This window comes from Tachysurus vachellii, chromosome 5, assembly GCF_030014155.1.
Source record: "Tachysurus vachellii isolate PV-2020 chromosome 5, HZAU_Pvac_v1, whole genome shotgun sequence".
Lineage (NCBI taxonomy): Eukaryota > Metazoa > Chordata > Actinopteri > Siluriformes > Bagridae > Tachysurus > Tachysurus vachellii.
This window is the reverse complement of record NC_083464.1, coordinates 19,797,349-19,821,094: the sequence shown is the minus strand read 5'-3', so window position 1 is coordinate 19,821,094 and position 23,746 is coordinate 19,797,349. Positions and strand designations below refer to the sequence as shown.

Genomic DNA, 23,746 nt, shown 5'->3' with positions numbered 1-23,746 from the left:
GCAGCAAACATGGAAGATAAGACTGAAGTTGCCTTTGTGTGTCCTTTAATACAGCAATTTTATCCAGCTGTATTCCAGCTCATGTGTAAATGTTGTAGCACTCCTGGACAAAATCAGCTGTTATGCTAATAATAAGCTTTGTCAAGCTTGTGAAATTCCATATAAGTGGTTTAGTCATTTAGTGTAGCCTGCATTTGATCGATCAAACCACACAATATGGCAAGCTTCAGGATTTCCTGTTACACAGAAATGTTTTCCTGCAGCACGAATTGCTAAGGCTTAGGAACAAGTTCTCCAGTGGAAGCCTGCCTAAAGTTCTTGAATTTCTGAAACGATTCCTGTGGATTATGAGTTTAGCATGTGCTGAAGACCACAGTCAGTTGCTTGCACCGTGTAAGTGATAACTAGACATTAATATAATTCTGTTTTTTGGAAATTCACTAATCATGCTGCTTCATATCTGCTTGTATGACATCCCAATGAGGGATTAATAAAAGTTATCTTAAAAAGCCATGGCAGCTGGAAATAAGTTGGAGTACTTGTTTAGCCTACGCATCACCGTATATTGTTGGATGTTCCATGATTAGTAACAGTATTCCTGGTAACATGAAAATCATTATTCCTTCACAGCTTCTGCTGACAGCTCTTTTCTACTGCAGTCTGGATCTGATTGAAGGGAATTACTCAATGTTTCTTCCTTCACCCCATTTCTCTTCTTCCCTTCCTCCAACTTATTCTTCTCTTTCTCACTTCATTTTGCTACATCTCTTGACACTTGCTCTCTCTTTCTCATGTCCCTTTGCTCTCTCATTGGGAGTTGCAGTCAGGCGGATTAACATACTCTGGCAGGAAATGCAAGCAAGCCATACACATGCACACACGTACGCACACATGCACGAACGCACACACACACTCACGCACACAGACACGCACAGCTTTGTGTGGGCCACAGAGAGAATCTGGTGAGTGCACATACATATGCATGACTTCACAGTCATCCAGTAGTGTGATGGAATGTCTGCCTATATGTATAGAACTGTTCAATACAAATCAGTATGTAAGGCGGGAGAAGAGAAATGTCTTTAAGCAAAGACCAACAATGTAATTAATTTATACATAGGTAAAACACTCTAAGCATAAGGATCATTTATTGTTTTATTTATAAACCCATTTGTGTGTGTGTGTGTGTGTGTGTGTGTGTGTGTGTGTGTGTGTGTGAGTGAGTGAGGCAGAAGAAGGGAAATGCATTTTGGAGCAATTGAAGGGATGTACAGTGGCACTGTCATCCGTTGGACTAGTTCCTCAGGCCCTGCTGCTGGATGTCAGGGGCAAGTGGAGCTCCTGCCATAACACACTGCATCTCAATATTACATGAAGCAGCTTTATGGTCCACTGCACACTAAAGTGCATGGACACACACACACAGACAGACACACAGACAGACACACAGACAGACACACAGACACACACACAGACAGACAGACACACAGACAGACAGACACACACAGACACACACACACACACAGTTACCCAGTCAGCCTTAAGCTGATATAACCCACAGGGGCACCGAAATCTCTACCACATCACATGTGCAGTCTTTCTCTCTTATCCACATACACTTATACCATGTGCAGCTGCAACCAATAAGAAGCATGCACATCTACTATTGTGGCCTTATGTCATGAGAAAGACATGTACAGCTTGTTTCTCATGAACATAAAGTAAGTGCTCTCTCCCACATACCTCTCTGATTATTCCATAAAAGTGCATTACAGAGCATTCACAGAGCCCACAGAAACTGCTGTGGCTTTTTAGCCCATATTCTTGTGCAGCAAATGCATTATCTAAAATATTTAACAATAAGGACGGCCTACACTTGTGTATGCTGGCAGCCGTTTCTCATATTGCTTATAACGGATAGTGTGTGGGCTGCATGTGAGAGTGTAGAGTGTGTGTAGCCCTCTCTTTCAGGCCAAGGCCAGGGGGAGCCAGAAGGTCCAGCTGTCCCTACCTCTGCTGTCCCACCATCTTCCAGGCAAGCAGCCAGTGGCTTATAGCGACCCACACGCCCGTAAAACCTCGCCTACACCTGCAGCAAGCTGCTCCCTGGCACATAGGAGGCCATGACTCCCAACACGTGCTCTCATTCATTCTGAAGTGTAAGAGTCCATACTTATTCAAGCTAAGGCTGAAAACTTGCCCTGCACTGCTAGGGAAGAAGACAATAGCAAATTAAGAAAAAAAGAGAAATATAAAAGAACAAATGGCTTTATACAAACTATAGACAACATACAAAGCAAAGACCAATTTGCACAGTCAGTGTCATCATGCCAACAATGGTAAGACCTGGAGTCCAATCAGCTAGGAGCTTTCTGAATCTCTAAACTATAATCGTTAAAGCAAAAAACAGGCCGTGTTTGTCCATGGCCACATTACCTCTATAATATCTGCATTGGTCCTGCTTTCATGAGGCTCGTTGTATTCTGTGTACTTGAGCAGCACTTTGTCCATGTCGGTGCTGGCGTACTGAAAGAGCTTGTTGGAGTGATTGAAGATGATGAGGGCAATCTCACAGTCGCACAATACACTCAGCTCATAGGCCTTTTTCATGAGGCCAAACTTGCGCTTGGTGAACGTCACCTGCCAGAGAAAAAGGCAGATAAGGAGCAGGTCAGGATGGTGCAGAGCACAGGAGGGATAACGAATAAATGCAGGAGACACAAAACAGGAGAGCAGAAAGAGTCAAAAATATAAAGAACACTTATTTAATCATTTGTTTACTGTACATAATAAATCAATAATTACACATTTTACAAAAGCTTAGTTAGCCCAGTTATCATGAATTGAATTACATTTACATATTATTAGCATCCTTCCGTATAACACTGATACAACTCTGAAAAAATATTAAGTCTGGAGCCCCTTGATTCTTTCTTTTGTGATCCCCGCGAGCACAAATCAAATTATTTCCGAGTTGTTTCCATAGCCACTAAATCTATACTCTTCAAATCAGACCTTCTCCATCTGTACCTCTGCGTAAATACAGAAACGTGTGTGCATACACACACACATGCACACACACACAGTTCGAGACAGGCAGACACAGATGGAGTGCTACAAATAAAGCGCTGTATTAACCATATTCCATCTGCTGAGATGCAGCACTCTTCTAAAGGCTTGCTTAAAACAATAGGACTAAAGATCCAAACACATCCAAGCAGACAAAAGAACCCCCACAATATTCTTCAAAACCTAATATTTCCCAGAAAAGGCAATGGAAACATTTGAATCGTTCCATCTTAAATTTTTCATCTTCAATACAATTGCTTGACCATGATGGAAAAAAAAGAAAAAAAAAAAAGAATTGTCTGTGGGAAAACAAAAGGATGCCAGATAACTGTGGGCATACTAATGACACGAGAAAATCGACTTCTTTTTTGCTATATATTTCATTATGAGAAAATCTGATTTCTTAAATGTGAATTTTTTCACAAACAAGCGCATGATAATTGGTATCAAAAATAGACTTGCAGGTAACCAATAGCAACATAAGAAGTATGACAAAATGTGTGCATTCGTGGCATGTGCTAGGAGCAACGACCTGGTTCTTCTCACTTCTTTATTTCCAATTAACCTTGTATCTTTGAGCTTATCTACAGATCTTTACATGTAATGCTCTCACCCGAGTATGCAGGGGGGTGGAGGGGGTATGGGTGTGTGTGTGTGTGTGTGCATTGATTTTGGTCAAATTGGATTTCTTCAAAAGTACTTTGTGGGTTTTTTTATTTTTCAAACAGGCTGTTGCTTATAATAAAAGAAATGTTATAATGGGGAACTCATGGACCAAGGATGAATAATACAGTTCTGCAAATAATTCCAACAGACTGGTGGTAAAAACGGGGAGAGTTTGAAAAACATCAAGTGATTAGCTATTAAAATAAAACAGATGGCAAAATTCAGAAATTGGTAAAATAAATAAATAAATAAATACTGCTAAATAGAACAAACTATATTTGTTTCGTGTCAACAGTAATAAAAGCATTCACACACACACACACACACACACACACACACACACACACACACACACACACACACACAAAATAACTTCTCACCTGTCTGTTCCGCTCGTCTGTGATTCGCTGGATCTGGATCTTTTTCCTCCCCATATCTGCTGTAATTGGCGGGGTTGTGATGGGGGCAGGGTGGAGCTTGTGATGAGATCAGATGGCAAAGGTTGTGGCCGTCCTGATGAGTGTACAGGGCCGCAAATGGCAACTAGGCGCCTGTCTTTCGCTCGCCCACACTCTGTCCCTCACTCTCCCTGTCCCACCTGTCTGAAGCAGCTGGGCTCGTGATTCTTCCCCCACAGCAGAAAAAAAAGGAGTATGTAAGTAAGGAAAGAGCGAGGCCTCCTGGCAGAGCCTTCAGTTCACGGTTTGCTTAGGCTGTAAATCATCCGCTCTGGGTCCGTACTGTGCTCCAATCCCACTCGAAATAAATCTGATGATGATGGAGATGAAGATGATTATGATGATGATGAGTTATGGACCTAAAATAGAAGAGAGCAAAGAGTTAGACCAAAAAAAAAAAACAAACAGACACACACATGATAATCTCTAGTGCTGCAAATATTATTATCTGTATCTGCATTATTTAATCCCAAGTGGGTTTGGAATAAAAAAAAAAGTAGCAGAAATGCTAGCACTGTCAGCATGGCTTATGAACTGACATATCCCTCTAGTTTATAACTGGTCCCAAGTAGGACCAGTTTATGAATTCTGCATTTTATTAGAACAATTTCCCAAAATATAAACAAAATAGTACCATGATTTAAAGTATCATGACCTGGGCCAAGCAGGTACTAAAGATGGCTTAGTTTGTCCCGTGAGCTTCATGAATGTAAAAACAAAATCCCTTCCCAATACACATCTATAAGCCTCGCCAAGCTGTCTGGCATGCTCTCTTTACAAAAGATGTATTGGTATCATTTAAGAACACGTTCATTCAGTTGGAATAAAGTACTCGTATTCGGTTACATCCCTAATCTGGAGGATTCTCTTTAGCCAAAAACATGAGATAATACATGGTCCTTTATAAGAATAAAAATAAAAAGGATGAGGATGTCTCCTGTCCTATGCTGTGTATATAAAGTAGTATTAAAGATGATGGTGTCAGTGAGGTTCAACAAAGCAGTACAGGGATGACAAACATGCTCCAGACAAAGCAACATTTAGAGCAGCGGAACCTTAGCGGTTAATGTCATTAAATGTGTTCAAATAAATAACCTCTGCCTGGCCCTTTAGCATGGCCCCTAATCCTCAATTACTCAGCTGCATCAGCAGGCAAAAGAATATATTGAATTTATAAAAATGTAAAGCATGCAGTGGCATCTTTTTTTTTCCTCAAAAAAAACAAACAAACAAAACAAAAACAAAAACAAACAAACAAACAAAAAACTAGCTAAATAAAAAGCCTTATTAAAAAGCAGTGCCTTAGCTATCTAGTTAACTTTGCTTTAACCATTACACGTTTTCTCAAAGCATCTGTAGACGTTAATTGGTTTCCAAACTGTAAATGAATAGAAATCCATGCTACATTTAGTGTTGTATTTAAAGATTAGATGACATGCTGGCTAATTACGATTCATGCCCATGTACATATTGTGGTTTAATATTCAGTATCAGTGCTAATGATTTGGTGAAATAACCAAATCAGACCTGCACCATTCAATCAAATAAATAATTAAATAAATAGATCATCTTGAATGCTACGCTTGTTTAATTGCTTAATGTGCAGACGGAAAGCGCTCTTCAGATAACGGCCAAGGATATGCGCTAGACTGCAGAATGAGCAGAGGGATGAGATGATGAAGAAGAAGACGACGACACTTCTCTGGAGGTTTGCATTTCCCTTGGAAACATTAGGGCAGGAGGAGGTGAGCTGTGCTGTATCAGCTTCATTAGAGACATCATAGCCACATGACTGAGCCTCACCGACCTGCGGCAAAATAGTGCATCCCTGCCTGGGCACGAGGCATGCGATTATAAAACTGAGCCGACATGCAGGTCTGCGAGCAGACAGCAATACATCTTCATGACAACTAGCAGCAGTGCGAATGTGTGCCGTATTTAATATGATATTAATTATAGAAACAATTCCGGTATCATCCGCCAATGCCTTTTAGATGCTAGAACTGATAATCAAGCTTTCAAGTTGTCTCCTACTTCTCGTTCAGTAATCGCCTGGCACTATACCCAGTATCATTACCCTGTGTATACAGCAGTTCAGTTAAAAATAAAAGACATTGAAACAAGCACTAAGCACAGACGGCTGTGTGCGGGAGTTGGGACTTCCACAGTCAGCACATGTCTGAATGAATGGAAGCATGAATGAGCTTAATGCTACCTCAAAATAGACATGTGGGCTATGATAATTTTAAAAACCTGCTATAACTATCTCCGTCTCAAAAAAAGGCCTTAAAATAGTGTTCTATATTTACACACAAATCCAGACTGCGTACACAGTCGCATGACTGGAGACTGGAGCACACGCTCTACTACAGACGGCACGGCATGGAGCAAGCAGTATTTCCTCATCGTTACTTCAAAGAATGCCCTTTAAAGTCAGGGGGAAAGCCTAGGATTCATGCTCAGATAGAGAATTCCTGTATCCGGTCTCACAATGAATTTTAGATAAATCATGTAGATCAGAGAAAGACAGGCAGCTGGTTCACATTGGGATCAGGTCCATCACTGAGCAGCTGTTTAAGTAGCGTTAATTAAGATTTGTATCTTCAAGTAAATAAAATGAATTTTGAGAGAATTTTAGTTGTGGACATGAATAATAATTTCAATTTTAGCATTTGTATCTTTTTTTAAGATCATGCAAAGTGAAAGATAAGAGACTAGCAGGGGAGGAATTCTGGCAAAACATCATAACTTTTCCTTTTATTTTTCTTGAAAAAAGTCACATAGGTCTGCATCTTACATGGTGTACTTCTGCTGCAAGTTGTATTCGTGCTAATAAACATGTAGTACAACACTGATACCCTGACAATGTACTATTGCTCCTGATCAATGCTTCACAATAATAATAATAATCAAATATTAAAACTAATGAAATACGATAATCCAGCTCAAGTCAGCTCGGGGAGCTATGACAGTTTAACTAGCTGGTTTGGGATTAGGGAAAGCATAGGGACGGAGAGATGCTTCATATTGTCTATTTATGTTTATTCATCCAACCTGCCATGAGGTCACCCGTGTTTAGATTTTGGCTGGGGGAAAAAAATCTAAATTAAACAATTTATCATTCTACATTATTTGCTTAGGATTGTTTACGGTTGTGGGTGTGAGATCTTTGTGAGTTAAGAATGTAGAATTTAAGGCTTACTCAAAACGCACTTACTCACACACACACACACACCTCAAGCAGCTGGCTATTATGAAACCCTCCCTAACGCTAGCTAGATTATTTCATTCTGTGGTGCAGAGTAGCTGGTAAATGTGACACCATCATATGCATTCATCCTCTGGAGAGATGTTTGTTGTGACTGTTATTTCTCTGCGGTTAGAGAGTATGTGCTGAAAAGAAGAAAGGACTTGTCCAGTTTCAAAGGCACTGCTGCGTCAGACTGCGTGTTGGAATATGGGGCCAGCGCACATGAAAAGCTTTCTTTATCTGCAAGCAGAGTCAGACACTAACCTTTAACCCTGGGAGAACGGAACAGAATACTTCCCAGCCACTCAGAGCATGCACAAAACTGTTCCACTGCACGACCGACTCAAAGCCAAAAAGAAAGCTGAATTCAGTAACACTTACACCAACCACTCAGTTCTTTTGAGTTATCGGAGAGGTTTTTTCATAAAGGTTTGTGAGACAGGACTTGGCATGGCAGATCTTAATGGAGTTCACCAGCCAAGACCATTTCTATGCTACAGTAAAAGCCACAGTCTGAACTCTCAAAGTAAAATAGATAGCAGTTGAGTGGAATCTGAGTTGAAGAGGCTGACTTTAAGTGTTGGGCTTCAGATGTTTGCAGAAGACACTTTCAGACGAGCAGTTAAGCCCAAGACAATATTCTAGTAGTTTATAATGATAGAATCGAGATACATATTAGATACAATCAGCAATAATCTGCCTAATATTGTGCGAGTCTCCCTTGTGCCACCAAAACAGCTCTGACCCTTTGAGGGATGGACTCCATAAGACCTCTGAAACTGTACTGTGGTATGTGGCACCAAGATGTTAGCAGTAGACCCTTTAAGTTCTGTACATTGAGAGGTGGGGCCTCTATGGATCAGACTCGTTTGTCCACACATGCCAGAGATGCATGATTGGATTGAGATTTGGGCAATATGGAGGGGATGTCAACACCTTTAACTCTTGTCATGTTGCCATAATACATCCTTGTGTCAACTCAAGCAACAGAACACTCACCTCGGCCATCCACATGATGTAAAAGAAACCGTGACTCATTAAAGCGGGCTATTTCAGTGGTGGACAGGAGTTAGCATGGGCACTCTGAACGATCTGTGGCTACGCAGCCAGATACAAAACAAGCTATGAGGCACTGTGTGTTCTTTCTCTTATAGGCAGCCTTAACGTTTTCAGCAATTTGTGCTACAGTAGCTGTTCTGTGGGACTGGACCAGATGGACTAGCCTTCGCTCCCCACACACATCAATGAGTCGGTCATTAGATATCAGCAGGAAAGAATTAGCGTTATGTCTATAATGAACTCGATAATTACGCTGACCTATTAGTTGCTCAGTAGCTCTTGATTTCATGATTCCACTCAGCTAAAAACAGGTGTAGAAAAGACATTATTTACTGTCCAGTGTCATTCAAATGAGGATGAGCTTCCTCTCAGGGTTTCTTCCTCATATCATCTCATGGAGTTTTTCCTTGCCACCATTGCCTCTGGCTTGCACGTTAGGGATAATTGATAAATATATAGTAACTTAATTTTAAACTTTCAGAATTTTATTCTGTTTCAATACTTATGTAAAGCTGCACTGAGCCAATGTGAATTGTTGAAAGTGCTATACAAATAAACTGAATTGAATCGAGCCTTCAGGACCCACAACCCTGTCACCAGTTCACCAGCTGTCCTTCTTTAGGGCACTTTATTTAGGAAATAACCACTGCATACTGGAACAGCCTACAAGACCTGCCATGTTGAGGCTGCACACAGATCTACTATCCTGCTCCCAACACATTAACTGTTCACTTCCTACTTGATATAAACAAATCCCTAGACAGATGCCACGGTCACAAGATAATCATTGTTATTCACTTCACCTGTAAGTGGTTTTGATGTTGTGGCTAATCGATATCTGGACCAATATTACCCTGAAGCCCACAACATAAACCAAATCATGCTTTAAAAATGTAAATAGCACACACAGCAAGAAAAGATACCGTCGTAGACACCGACAGCAATTGAATGAAGTCCACAAATGTTCTACATATCGTATGTGTTGTTTCTGCATTCAATGGGTTATTATGAACATTTCCAACACTGCCATTAGTAGTTACCTTTAGAATAGTTAGAAAAGCTTGATCCATGAGCGAGAGCGAGTTCCCAATGATGCCACAATACTGAGTTTAAAAGTGTAAAATAGACATGCCTGAGGTTTATTGCACTGCTCTCATCGATAACTAACCAACTGTGGGTGTATGTGAGCTCATGTATGCAGAAGAGTGTAGATGAGTTAGCCTATACCATTCTGTTTTTTTTTTTTTTTTTTTTTTTTTTTTTTTTAAATTGTGTGAAGGGGAGAGCTGTTAGTGGGTGGAGAGTGGAAAAAAGAATAGCTTTATATTTTAGACAACTGACTCATTATTCTGATCTTAATGGTTGATTTATTAGTAACAATTTTCAACGCCTTCAAAACAAAACCACATTTTACGGTGGTCATGTGAATAACTGGAGCTGCTTAAAGTGACATCATGGCAATAAAATTAAACGGCTCCCTGCTTCTGATGTCATTAGTGCCTTTGTTTCAGACGATCAGGTTTTTGGTGCGTGAACAGAGCTGATTATGCTGAATGAGGCCTGGCTCTTAAAAGCTCTTTGGTAGTATAAAAGCAAGGAAAGGTTTGAAATTAGTGAAATAGGTACCATGCCTCTTGGATACAAAACAGTCAGTAGGAACACCTGTACATCTACTCATTCATGTAATTATACAAATTATACAATCATGTAGCAGCAGTGCAGATCTGCATAAAATCATGCAGATCCAGGCCTGCACTTTTGGGAGATGCTCATGTCATACCATCAGAATGGGGAGAAAAATGTGATCTCAGTGATTTTGACTGAGTCATGAATGTTAGTGCCAGAATGACTGGTTTGTGTATTTCTATAACTGCTGGTCTCATGGGATTTTCACTCACAACAGTCTCTAGAGTTTAGTCATCATGGTGCAATAAAAAGAACATTAAGTGAGCAACAGATTTACAGATGGAAATGCCTTGATTATGAGAGATGTCAAAGAACGTCCAGACTGTTTCGAGCTGACAGAAAGGATACAGTAACTCATATTAAATACTCGGTATTAAGTAATTGTGCTGAGCAGAAAAGCATCTCAAAACAGACAAGTACAACTCCAAGACAGATGGGCTACAACAGCAGAAGACCAAGGTTCAACGTCTATCAGCCAAGTGCAGAACGCTGAGTCTGAGTGGGCACAAACTCACCAAAACTGGACAGTTGAAGACTGCAGAAATGTCAATTTCTGCTAATGATAGGGTCAGAATTTTGCACCAGCAGCATGAATCAATAGATGCAACTTGGTTTGTGCCAACAGTCCAGGATGGTGGAGGTGGTGTATTGATGTGGGGAAAGTTTTCTTGACACACTTTGGGCCTGATAATACCAATCAATCATCGCTTGAATACCTCAAGACTATTTCAGTATTGCTGTTGAGTATTTGCATCCCGTCATGAGCACAACTTACCCTTATCACAACTTATCTTCTAATGGCTTTCAGCGTGATAATGTACCTAAAGCTAAAGCTGATTTAAACTGGTTTCATAAACATGACAATTTGTGAAATGACCTTCCAGTCACCACATCTAAGTCAAGTATAACCCATCTGGGATGTGGCAGAACAGGAGCTGTGCAGCATGAAAGTTCCCCTGAAAAATCCTCAGGAATTGGCTAATGCAACCATGTCAATATGGATTAGTATACTGTAGGGTTCCTAATAACGTGTCAGGTGAGCGTATATGTAAACAAGGACAATGTGAACAACTCCACAGTTGCTCCAAAGGCCTAACCATCATATGTGATATAAAGGAAAAAAATGTTTAAATGTTCAGGTTGATGGAGTAACCATATGTGAAATTAAAGACAAATACAGATAAGACCAAATCTTCTAAATTATTTAAAAAACAATGTCAACCCAAAGTTCAAGATCAAAAAAATGCACAAAGCTGATAGTAGCATGCTAACAAGATAACAGTAGTGCACTGACTAAAACATACACACTGCCTGAACAAAAAAGGAGTGCTGCTTGGGCAGGTCTTTGATTACAAGCTCTCTGTGGTCCTCTGTATACATTTGAGAGAGATAATTGCAAGCTATTTAGCTATACAGCTCAAAGACAATTAAACTGGTGCAGGTTTATGAGCCAGTGCTTCCTCATTTTGATGGCAGATAGTCATGTACCACTGAGCTCTGCTCCTCGTAGTACGCATAGGAAGCTTCAGCAACACTCATCACAGTAATAAAAAAATGTCAATCAGCCCTAATCATAAGGTACAAAAGATAATGGTGTTCATTTTGTAATACTATTGACTTTGTACTAACCACTCCAGTCAAAACAACAGTGAATAGTAGTGATACTAAAACATACCGCATACTGATTATATTTACTTAGTTGAAACAATCTTCAATCTACTGAAGAAATAATTAGACAATCACTGAAATAATTACAGCTCTATATCTTTCACATACTTCTGCCTGAGAGGAACCTTATCAAACGCAGTGCTGCTGCAATCCATCTAATGCTGACGTGCTCTGAAGCACCTAAGTTCCACTTGGATAAGCACAGAAGGCGCACATCCATGTGTGGGCATACGACATTCTGTGCAACTGTGTGAGTGCGAGAACATGTAATCTCCTCTGCAGGGTGTGAGAGAGAGAGTCCAGTTTTGTCATCCCTGCCTGGAACTGTAGGCAGAGTAGCCTGGGGCTTAGAGATAAGAGCCAGTGCCTGGACTGGGACTGGATTCGGGCCAGAGCGACACACAGAAATCCATCACCTTTGCAGCTTAGCACAGGATCCCTGTGTACTGAACAGCACAGTTGTCAGATGTTTAATTCAGCTTCTTGCAAAAGAGCTGCTTCTCAAACAACACCCAAACCACAGCTTGTTCAATGACAGTCATCGGCGGCCATATGGTGCCAGTGCTGGGGGAAAAAAAAAAGGCAAAACTGACAGAAAAGCAATGAAGCACTAAGAGCAAGCACAGGTTTCAGTGTTAGTGTACTAGGAAGATATGAGCCTGCATTGTGACTCTGGATAAAGCTGGGGGATATAAGATTTGCATTTTAGTTTGTTAGAGTAATTAACAAAATACGTACCAAAACATTCTGTTAAATTGAAGTGCAACCAGAGAAATTCATCTGAAAAGTCTCCTCTGTACTGATTGTGTTACTAGCAGCAGAGATACCAGCCCACACTCTGTCAATACTCACAATTAAAAGACACTTAAACAAACACATCAACAAAATACACCGTGTGACAGGTGGACAGTAATAGATGCAGCGCTCAATGCTACATGCATAAGGCCACATCTAAATTGCTGACTCACCGGTCTTGTAAAGTTCGAAAACTTCTTTAAACTGTCAAGCGTTTTTTTTTTTTTAAATCTCTACAGCATGGATGTTTAACATGCATTAAATAAATTAAACCTCTGTACTGATACATGCATGCTGTACATGTGAGATCTGCTGATTCTTACCACTCACAAAATAAGCATCACTCTTTGCTCATTCTCAGTGCTACCGTTTATCTGTAATAATGCCAAACAATTTCAGCACCTGGGTAAAAGTAGTATTTTCATGAAACAGCATGAAGATACTTTTAAATATTACAGCCAATTTCAGTGATTTTGTTGTGGTTTACCTCAATTTTAACCTGAGCAATTATTACATTCAATGCCTTACAGTTAGCAGTGTTTTGACACAGTATTGACTTGTTTTGGGTCCGGAATTGAAGTGATCTCAGGTTGCTTTTGGCAAACACACTACTAACAAAATGTGACCATATGTGGTCAATAAACTGACTTAAATATACTTAGCGTGAATGGATGTCTTTCTTTGTCTGCGTACTTCTTACCGGATCACCTGAGAAGGATGTTACGTCTGAACAGGGCCTTAACCCGTATGTCTTGTGTTTTAACTGATAAAGGTCAAATCACTGTACACAAACATAGCACTTTTAACACACAGCCTTTGAACATATAAGCTTCATTTGAGAATTGACAACCTGAATCAAGTTGCTAATAACAGTGAAAGAGCTGTTTATCTGAGATTACCGCTTTACAGAACCTTCATTCTAGCCTAACTGGGGCAGTGATGGCACTTGTGATGCCCTATGGGACTCTCTGCAGTGATTTACTCCAACCTTGGGTTGTACTGCCAGCACCAACTGCAGGATATTTTCAGCCTGTTGCCTCATGTTCCCTGACTGGCAGGCACTTGCTTACACCAACCTGGTCACTCAGCTGCTGACCATAGTCTACTGCCATTTTGCCATTTATTCTTATGTCCTGTTCACTGTTTGATGGTTCTATATTGTGGTGGTGGGTGACACAGAGGACTTATAACACTGAGCGATTATATTTTTTCTGCCGACATATAAAGTGAGAGCTAGCAACAAATCATATGAGGAACTTGATCTGTAAAGGAAGGGGGGCTACAATGCAAGGGCAGCATTTCTCCTGGCAGGACAGAGAGAGAGGCAGGATGGGAAGGGGGGTGGGCTCTGATTCTCAGCTGCTACTGTCTAACCTTTCAACAGAGTAGACGAGCAAACTGTAACATTCGGGCACTAGTACGTGGGCGTCAAAGCCACATCAAAAAAGCAATAGCTTAAAACCTCAGTTTCACTTAGTTTAATACTTGTGTGGCAAAAACATATCGTCTATTGCTATAATACACAATATACATCATGCTGAAAAATTATCAATACTTTATTTAATATCGAAACAAAATCAAATTTTGTATTTAATATATTGATTTAAAAAGTGTTTTAAGTCTGTAAAGTTTTTTTCAAGAGTAAGCACAACATAATAGCCTGAAAATAAATGCTTTCAGTCAAGCTGTAATTATTTTTAAATAATCATAAGAATCATAAAAGAAAGAAAGAAAGAAAGAAAGAAAGAAAGAAAGAACAATATCATGATATCTCAGCAAAGTATATTGTGTATAAAAAAATCTGTTCTTAACCAAAATTGTTTCTGCCCATCATGTATTTTGACACTTCTAATTTATTAAAACAAATATATTTCACCAAAATGTCTTGAAAGGATTTCATGTCATGCCAGTTTAACAAATACAGCTGTAGGCCATAAGGATAGGTGGGTGTAAAGACCCCGTTCACGCGGTCAAATAAATTGTTTACATATTGTACATCTTTACTACATATTTTATTAAATGCAAACTAAATAAATATCAGTCGCTTTTAAATAATCTGTGTTGGCATCTTGCAGTGAAGAATCTGTACAATTTTCTATATTAATAGCAGCAATTATTATATTATTAATACCAGTTAATTCTTGTGTAAGAAAGAAATATTGATTAGTGCATACAAGGCAAACCACACACACACACTGCTGAGGGAGTGTGAAGAGTCTGCAGGTGACACTGACCTGTTTGTCTCAGTAGCAGTGTGATGAATGTGGTCTGACCTGTCAGTTGACAACGCAAAGGTAGAACTAATAAAGCAAGCGCTCTATCTGCTCACAAAGATCACATGCTGCAAGAACCGGCAACCACCAAACACTGGGCAGCTAACACAAAACAAACAACATTATTATTCCTTGCTCATTTCTCCAGTCCTATGACGATGGAGATGAAGGGTGTGGCACCTGGCATCCTGAAAAGGGGAATACCTTCACCTTTCAGTCACACAGTCAATGACATCAGCGTGAGCAATGTAAATACGTATGAAAAGCTGGTTATATGCAGGTCACACGCCCAGAGAAACCCAGGAATTACAGTAGATGTACGACATCTTAGATTTTTATCCCTGATAATGTTTCATTCATAATAAAAAACAGCCAAAGAAGATTTTTTTTTCCCTCCAGAAAGCAGTACATTAAAAAACAGTTTGGAACTAACTACTGACTATAGTGTAGAGTAATGTATTGATCTAATGTTAACGTTTCAATAAAAAAAAAAAAAAAATGCCAAAGAAATCAATTGTATTCTTTTTTCTTATAGTTTGAGAATTTAAAATGTAAAGTGCAACACTGAAGATAAGATGTTTTTTTCAGAAAAAACTGAAGTTAATACAGAAGCCGGTAATATTCCAATTCTTGAATAGAAAGCCCAACCGAATTAGCATTAAGTGCTGAATTCTCATACTTTTTAGATAAAAGGAGAGATAATCACTAACAGTAACATCGGTCTCTTTATTTAGAAGCAATAGAGGGAGAATTTTCCCCAACACACCCCATATTCTCTTGTGTTGTGTGTGTGAGCGAATGAGTTTTTATAATCAACATCATCTAACCTCTAAGAGTCTAATAACAAATACGGACTTCCTCTTCTTAGCTCGCTTAAAGTAAATACATACGAGTCTGTAGTGAAGTGAATGACACTTCCTCCAAAGAATGTACAATGTTCCACTATACACCTTGTGCAGTTAAGCATCTAACATAGCTTACAGCCTGTTCCACCTGGGATGTCAATCAAAACGTCTCCTTTTGCTGTTATCCACTGATTTGCAGGCTGACAGCTGGAAGACAATAGGCTACGCCGAGTAAGGCGGCTGGTCTGAACTACTCAACACCTACGCTTTCCATATCCTCTGACAGGGTTCTGAACATTTATTATCATTCCTGATTTAAACTTTTGTTTAACAGTTTTATAACCATGACGTAGAAGAAAAATCGCTAGCAGTTAAGAAATCCAGAATTCATTAGGTAGCATAGCTGTAGCAGGCTACACACCAGGAGAAAGCGGTATGACCATTCAATCGTTACTTAAATCACTAAAAACTTACATCAATGACATTCACTGAGGTTCAAAGTCAAATTTCAAATCAATCCAATCAATCAAACTAAAATACAATGATGACTGCTGAGAGAAAGCCCCCCTTTTTTTTGTTAATTTTCTATAGAAAGAAAAAAAAACAACAGCAAAAGAAAAAAAAAAAAAGACTTATAAGAAGAGAAGAAGAGTGTGATACCCGGAAGGAAATTAGCTTTTATACTGATGAAGGCAAACCACATGAAAACTGACACTTTAGCAAACCACAAGCCTTAAGGCCTAACCTTCAAGCAACACTGTTCAATTCTATAAGTTACGTACACTGAAAAAAGTTTGTTTGGAGTTTATCCTTGTTTCTGATGCACAAACCTTCTTCGATGGTTAAAGCTCCACGTGTTCGCTCATGACCAATATCCTTATAAGAATAGAATATGGTGTGTCCTGTGTGTCGTTCCTGTCTGACAGAAGTGACTCGTCTAGCAGTGACCCTGTAATGGTGGGACCTCGATCAGCTCTTCTCTCACTCAGCCCACCCTCCCCTTACCGACTGTCCTTATATGCCTTTAGCAACTGCCTCCAATACATCAGCGTCCTCAGTGGTAACACAGAGGGAGGCTGGGTGTCACTGTGGGGTTTGTAGTAAAGCTGTTAGTCAGATCCTCATTTCCCTGGGCTATAGGTTTGCAAATATATGTTTGTGTGTGTGTGTATGTGTGGGTGTGTGTGTGGCCACACTAGATGCAGATTCCTGCTCACCTTTTGTTCCCCCACCCCCTTATATTTAACACTGCAATTGAGGGCCTTTAACACTGCATCGTCTCGTGTTAAATGAACCGTATCTCAAAGAGAGACTAAACTATAGCTGTTGCTTTACAAATAAACTTCTAAAATTGTGGTTTATTTTATATAATTTCTGATAACAGCAGTTTTATTTCACCAGTTTGCCAATAATTACACTTTGTTTATTTATTAACAAATAACATCACACGTTTAACAGTTTATAGTTCATTTATACTTCATTTATTTAATATTGTTACACATGCAAAGTGACTAGTTTGTTCCTGTTATCACTTGCATTATAACCGATATAAACACCTATTCTCTCTCAACAGCCTCTCGTTTTTTTCACTCTTGTTAAGACAAAAATAAAGCAGTTTACGTTACTGAAGAAAGTGTAGAAAATTTTGTCCTGACTTTCAAATGGCAGAAAACATTTAAAACTCATTCCTAAAATATTAAACAAACAGCTAACCATCTATAATCTTTTCCCTGTATGTAAGCCTCAGATTATGTTGATTTGTTTTGGATGCTGATACAAGTCTCTTTAAATGAGCTGTTACTATAGGAAAGAGCATATTATAGAGCACATTAACTTAAACCTGTCACTTGAATTGCAGCTTAATCTCCTGCCACAGCTGTGCTGTTAACAACTTCCGAGTAATCAGATTAGAGATTTCAATAGCATGTATATATGTATATAGTTTAGTCATTTATGTTAAACGGTTGTAAACCATGAAAGAGAACTTTCACATCCGAGGCGTAGTGAAGCTATGTGGATGTTCAGTGCACAAACACTTCCCAAACAGAGACACACAAGCTTTGACCTTCTCCGACCTTGCAGTCTCTACAGGCTTTGGGGGTATGGGAATTCAGAGGCCACGAGTTTTGTTTAATAGTTGGGTCATGGCATTTTTAATAGAGCACAGTTTCTCGTAGGTACAAAATGTGATAAAAAAGTGAACAGTATCCGATCTGAGGAATAATTCTAAAATAAATCAGAATTTATGTAGCTCAATTATATAAAAAAGGACCAGAGTGTCTCTCACTATATATCGAGATGGCAATTTACCAGGGATGGGAACAAATATACAAGAGGTCTAAACCACAACAGCTGTGAAACAAAAGTCAAAATAACCAGCATAACAAGCATCACAGATAATGAGTCTGTTACCATTTCCTCCCCATCTCTCTCTCTCTCTCTCTCTCTCTCTCTAGATAAGTGAAGTGCTCAGTGTTTTGCACACAGCTCTGGCGCCGAGCCTAATAAGGGGATCTGTGTGTGATTGCCTTTGCTTCTCTTCCGGGCAACATGTTGGTTGTACGCAGGCCGGTATGGCACAGCACGCCTGTAGAGAAGCAAGACTTACCGAGGATGAGCGCTGAGCTCTCGTGCTTTTGTGGCTATGAAAATATAATATCACGGGCGTGAAAAATAAAGACAAGCCCTAGAAGGATATGGATAATTCCTGCCTTTAGGGTTAACATTTATATTTCAGTTACAGCGCTACATTAGTGCCATCTGCTCCGGGAAATATGAATATATCAAAGAATCTATCATAAAAATGAGCTCTTTCACACATAACAGCCCTCAGAATAATCAACATTATGCTCATTCTGAAAAGAAAATATCATTCAGATAAGCAGCATGACATTGCTGTCTCCTCATTTGCCATTTTTGGCCAGATATGACTGCAGTGTCATGCTGGAAATAAGTGGCCTATGAAAGACATAACAGATAACTTAAATATAAAATAAATACATTTAAAAATAAAAGCTTCAGCAAAACCTGGGGTGACTTTAATATTGGTCTTACTGGTAAACGTGTTTAGAAAGCATGAATAATTATGTAAAACTCTTCAATGCTAATTAGCAGTCCTAATCTTGGGGTTTTGTTTGGTTTCATTCGTCGTCTTTCCAACATTGGCATTATGAAAACTGGCAACCTGAGCAAACACCGGCAGCTGTGACAGGAAATTCATACATGTAGAGATGAACAATCGCAATTCTCCCCACTTGCATCACTGAGTGGCGTAGGAGGCTGGCAGTCTCGGGCAGAGGAATGTCAATCAATCGTGTTCATTAGAATATGAGGAAGTTTAATTTTATACAAACACTTTTTTTTATGCCATGTTTCCAGAGGCTTTAAATCGTTAAGCATTTTTAACAGCGTGCAGGTTTTTTAATAGTTTGGATCAACAGTCATATTTATGTTTGTAGACTGTCTGTTTTCTCAAAGCAGCATTAGTTAGGCTGCTCTCAAGATATTCTAAGCAGTGGACTGACAGGTCTTTCAGTTCTCTATTTTCTCTGTAAGGGGGATGGAAATTTCCAGCTTGTATGCAAAACAAAATGTGTTAGTTAAAAAAAAAACTAAACACACACACACACACACACACTGAACTGTAGAAATAGTCTTTCATTATACATTAAATCAATTCATTAATGTATAAAAGGCATTTCTATGTGAAATCTTTTGACCTAGTCATGCAGATTGAGCTAAAAGGTTTGTAGAAGTTAGCTGACCTTCAGGCCGCCAGCTGTTACGATGTGCATTAGCAACTGCTTTTTAGTGTTAAATAAACATGTTTTATGGTTTTTGAGTTGTTGAGAGGTGGCCCACACACAAGCAAAGAAGCCTCCTTCACTGTTACCTTCCTACTTTTCCATACTGCTCCTTCATACACACAGGCACACACACTCCCCTGTTCTCAGAAACAGCTGACGTTTTAACAGGCCCCCAGCAGCTGACAGTCTACAGGTGGGTGAGAGCCGAGACTCTTTAATTCTTTATATTCCAAAAAAGGACAGAAGCCAGCAGGACACCCCCTAAAACCCAGAGCTTACACATTACACTCATCAGCAATTCCCCTATAATGACATAGCTACACAGTAACACATGTACACGCACACACACACCTGTTCATGTCTCACAAGTGATCCGAGAAAAATGTTCATCTTCCTGACGTTCTTATGTCTCCTGTAAATAATTAATAAAAAAACAAATGAATTTCCACTATAAGACAAAAAGTTTACTCTGTACACATTTTTAGTCCGGATATGTGCTCTGAGGAGTTACGCAAGCAGTACAATCACTACACACAAGAAGTATGAACTGAATAAAAAACCATCTGGTGATTGTACAAATCAAAGTATGTCCCATGCCCTATACTGAAATCAGACTGCTTGGCTCAAAACGTGTCTGTGTTCATGTTCAGATTGCTTTAGGGCCACACACACCCACACACACACACACACACACACACACACACACACACACACACACACACACATTACCCACGAACAAAAACAAGTGCTCTGGTGTGTCACTCTGGAAAGAAAAAAGGGGATTTTTCTTCCCTCCCTCTCTGATCCTGGCAAATGTCCCAGCTCTCTATATTGCCTGCATGACGAGCAATGAGAAGAGGTCAGCCACAAGCCTCGCTACACTGTGCTAGAGACAGTTTGCACAGATGGCCATTTACTGCAGTCGGACGGCTAAAAAATAGAAAAGAGATGAAGAAAAAAAGTGAAAGAAAGAGAAAGCTAAATTAACGGTACTGTATGTGTGTGATACCCCATAATGAGAATGTAGGGAGCAGGTGGAGAGATACAGGAAATAAAGAGAGAGAAAAAAACGAGATCAAAGGAGCAGAGTGAGAATGATAGAGTGAGAGAACGAGGGGGAGGAGGGTGTTGTGTTTCAGCTCTTGGCCAGAGCACTTGCTGTTTCAGCTGTGCATGAGAGATGGCCAGCCCCTGCTCTCACGCCACTGTAACCCCGTCAGTTGCGCTCACCTTCATCAGAAGTGGCAATGTCTTGCTCTGGCAGTCCCCAAAGCCCCGAGCAACAGCGGCACTGTCTGTCTGATCATCTCCATGTCTTAAACTCTCATGCATTGGATGCAGGATTTTTCAATGTGAAATTCAGGGTGTACACTTTGTGAGAGCTGAACCACAAAATTTTACACCAAAAGCCAACAGGTTAGTCTGGTAAAACAGGCATTCCAACGTTCTCCGTTCCTGCTCTTATGACCTGGGCCGATTATTAATTAAGCATGAGACTAGGATTAGAGAAGCAGATTCTAATTCAAACATGATTTAGATTTTAATACTAAAAGTTATATAAAAATTACTTGCATCCTTTAATTATGTCAGTATTTAAAACTAAAGGAGATTTTACTCTCATATGAATCTCAGCTTTAATTATTTTTACTAGATCTACCAGATTGGATACATTTCCATTCCAAGAAGTAGTGTAATACTATAACCAATGCCTTTCTGATTTCAACGCCATCTAACTATCATTTTAGTTATACAGATTGTACATTACCATATCTTACCCTATACTAAACATTTAATAGACATGCTGGTATGGAAGAATCTGGTTTGTCCTACAATAAAACAGGTTTTGCACTTTTTCTTCTCGCCACAAAAAAAAAAAAAAAAAAAAAACTCATTCTATTGTCACAATTTAAAACCAACCTGAAACCAAGTACTGGCTTTGCTTAAAATGCAGAACAATGAAATATATAGTCAAAGGTATGTAGAAGGACTGGTCAGAGAAACAAATCATTATAGAGTTTCTAGCACAAGGACATTTTATGAGTATGTGACCTACTACCAATGAGCACAAGTACAACAAGCAGATACTAAACACATTTTAGATCCCATGTGCATCATCAGTATACTCAAACCTTAGATTCTTATAGAGATTGCTCATCCTATGACAATAATTACCAGAGAACATGACTTATTAGACATAAGCCCTTAAGGGTTCTTAGCTTTCTAAAGAAGATTTACTTGGAACGCTCTGATAAGGGAAACATCATTTGTCGATAATGCTTAAGTTTTTGTTAAAAATACAATACTTTACGTACAGTGACAATTAATAGATGTTATTTACTAAATATAACATGCACATATGTGTACTGTCAGATTAATACAAACATTTATTGCCTGATAAACAAAGTGATTGCCATGCCTAAATTTAGGTGGTTTTCACATTGGGCACGTTGGCGAGGGTCCAAGTGTGATCTGAGCGTGATTGTTCCTGGTGGCTCCCCCGCAGCGTTGGCCTGGTTTCAAACTCTCTTGATTCTATCTAATTCTGGTGTGCTTGTGTTATGTCATCAAAAATGTGAACGGAGAACACAACACTTATTTATTTGTTTATTGTTTGGTGCTAGTTTGGTGCTATTATGTGCAGTAGGGCACCTCACCGCTTTCATGTCCCACATCATTTACCTATTCATGGTACATACTTGCTATAAAAATTGTGCTTCCCAGGCTGCAAGACCACTTTTACATTACCAATTTTTCATGCAAACTGTGCTCTGTTTCTCTGTTAGCTCTAACTGCTAGTGTGAAAGCCCCCTTAGTGGCCTTGCTAATTTTCACAAGTCTAAAATTTAACGAGTGCCAGAGTATGCGCTGATGTGTTACATTAAATTCATAAAGATTCATTGAATCTGAATCTTTAGTTTTTAAATGAAAATGAAAAGCAAAGAAATTGTGAAGTTACAGATCTTCAATCTGTCTATCAAAAATGAACCCCAAAAAAGTTTCATGTTTACTGTGAACACTGACAACACTGTCATTCCTTGTGCCACAAAACACTGAGCATATTAAAGTTCACCATATCAACAATGAGAAATAGAACGGAAATGTTACAGACTCTTGCCAACTTGCATAGGGGTTGGTGGTGGCGCAGGGGGAAGACGCAATGATGCAACTGCAACCTTGTTTAATAAAAATATAAAACAGACTACCTACTGCCATGGATGTGTAATCTATTCTAGTTTGTCAGCTAGCATTTAAAAACAGTGAACTGAGATCTATTAAGAAAAGTGCTACACACATTCTTAACCTCACACTTTTATGATTCAGCAACTACAATGAAACTAGGAAAAGAGTGAAATAAAATAAGTTTGAGGGATGCATGGATTAACTGAAGAGAGCTAGAAGCTTAATGAGTGCAGTAGATCTTCCTGAGACATGCCAATACTGCAAACACAAACCTAAGCAAAACTTCCTCTAGCCAGTACTCGGGTTGTGTGTCATCACTGTAGCTTTTTACTTTTATTTGAATAATCATATCAAAACATCTATTCTGTCATTAATTATACTGATGACGGTGCTCTGAAGGATGATGGCTATCACAACAGGAAACTGAGGTGTTTTACAATTAATGTAAAGTTTGCTTCTGCCTAATATAAGCTAAACTAAAGGGACAGTAAAAAAAAGTAAAATAAATAAAAATTAGATTAAACTATAATAATATTCATGAAATATAGATATGGCATCATCAGATATTCAATTAACACAAATGTCTGAGAATTTCTCTTGGCCTATGGATACATATTAATTATAACACTATAGAAAAGCATATTAAAGCATTAAAAAACTGCAATGGACCACATTTTATGTCGGAGCAAAACAAATGAATACATAAAATTTTAATTAAAGGTTCATGTACATTCATACAGTCTCAACTAACCTATAATCACACATGAGCTTAAGGTGGAGGTCAGCTGATTTTCTAACATCATAATACACTGTGATTTCATCAGAGCTGCTCTGCCTTTTGATTTTTCCATAAAAATAGCGTAAAACTCTACAAAAGGAAAATCAGAAACAAACATATTGGCTAAACTTTAAGTGGATCTCTAATAGACCTGTTGTGGTAACACCAACACCCCCCTGTTACAACCACAAACAAAAATGTATTTTATTAGGA

At 39.1% G+C, this 23,746-nt stretch overlaps 1 protein-coding gene across 10 annotated transcripts in view; it reads right to left on the bottom strand.

Annotated features, from left to right (window-relative positions):
- The window catches only part of mef2d (myocyte enhancer factor 2d), a 57,825-nt gene that overhangs the window by 23,050 nt on the left and 11,029 nt on the right, over positions 1-23,746 (bottom strand). For 9 of the 10 annotated variants that reach the window (XM_060870263.1, XM_060870270.1, XM_060870271.1 and 6 more), the window contains exons 2-3: positions 4,116-4,552; positions 2,437-2,640 (exon numbers count right to left, since the gene is read on the bottom strand). In XM_060870263.1, the coding sequence (XP_060726246.1) occupies positions 2,437-2,640; positions 4,116-4,169 (258 nt within the window). In that variant the 5' untranslated portion in view covers positions 4,170-4,552. Of the gene's footprint in view, positions 1-2,436; positions 2,641-4,115; positions 4,553-16,599; positions 16,800-23,746 lie in introns of those variants that run through there. The other variant, XM_060870262.1, reaches the window with a different exon arrangement.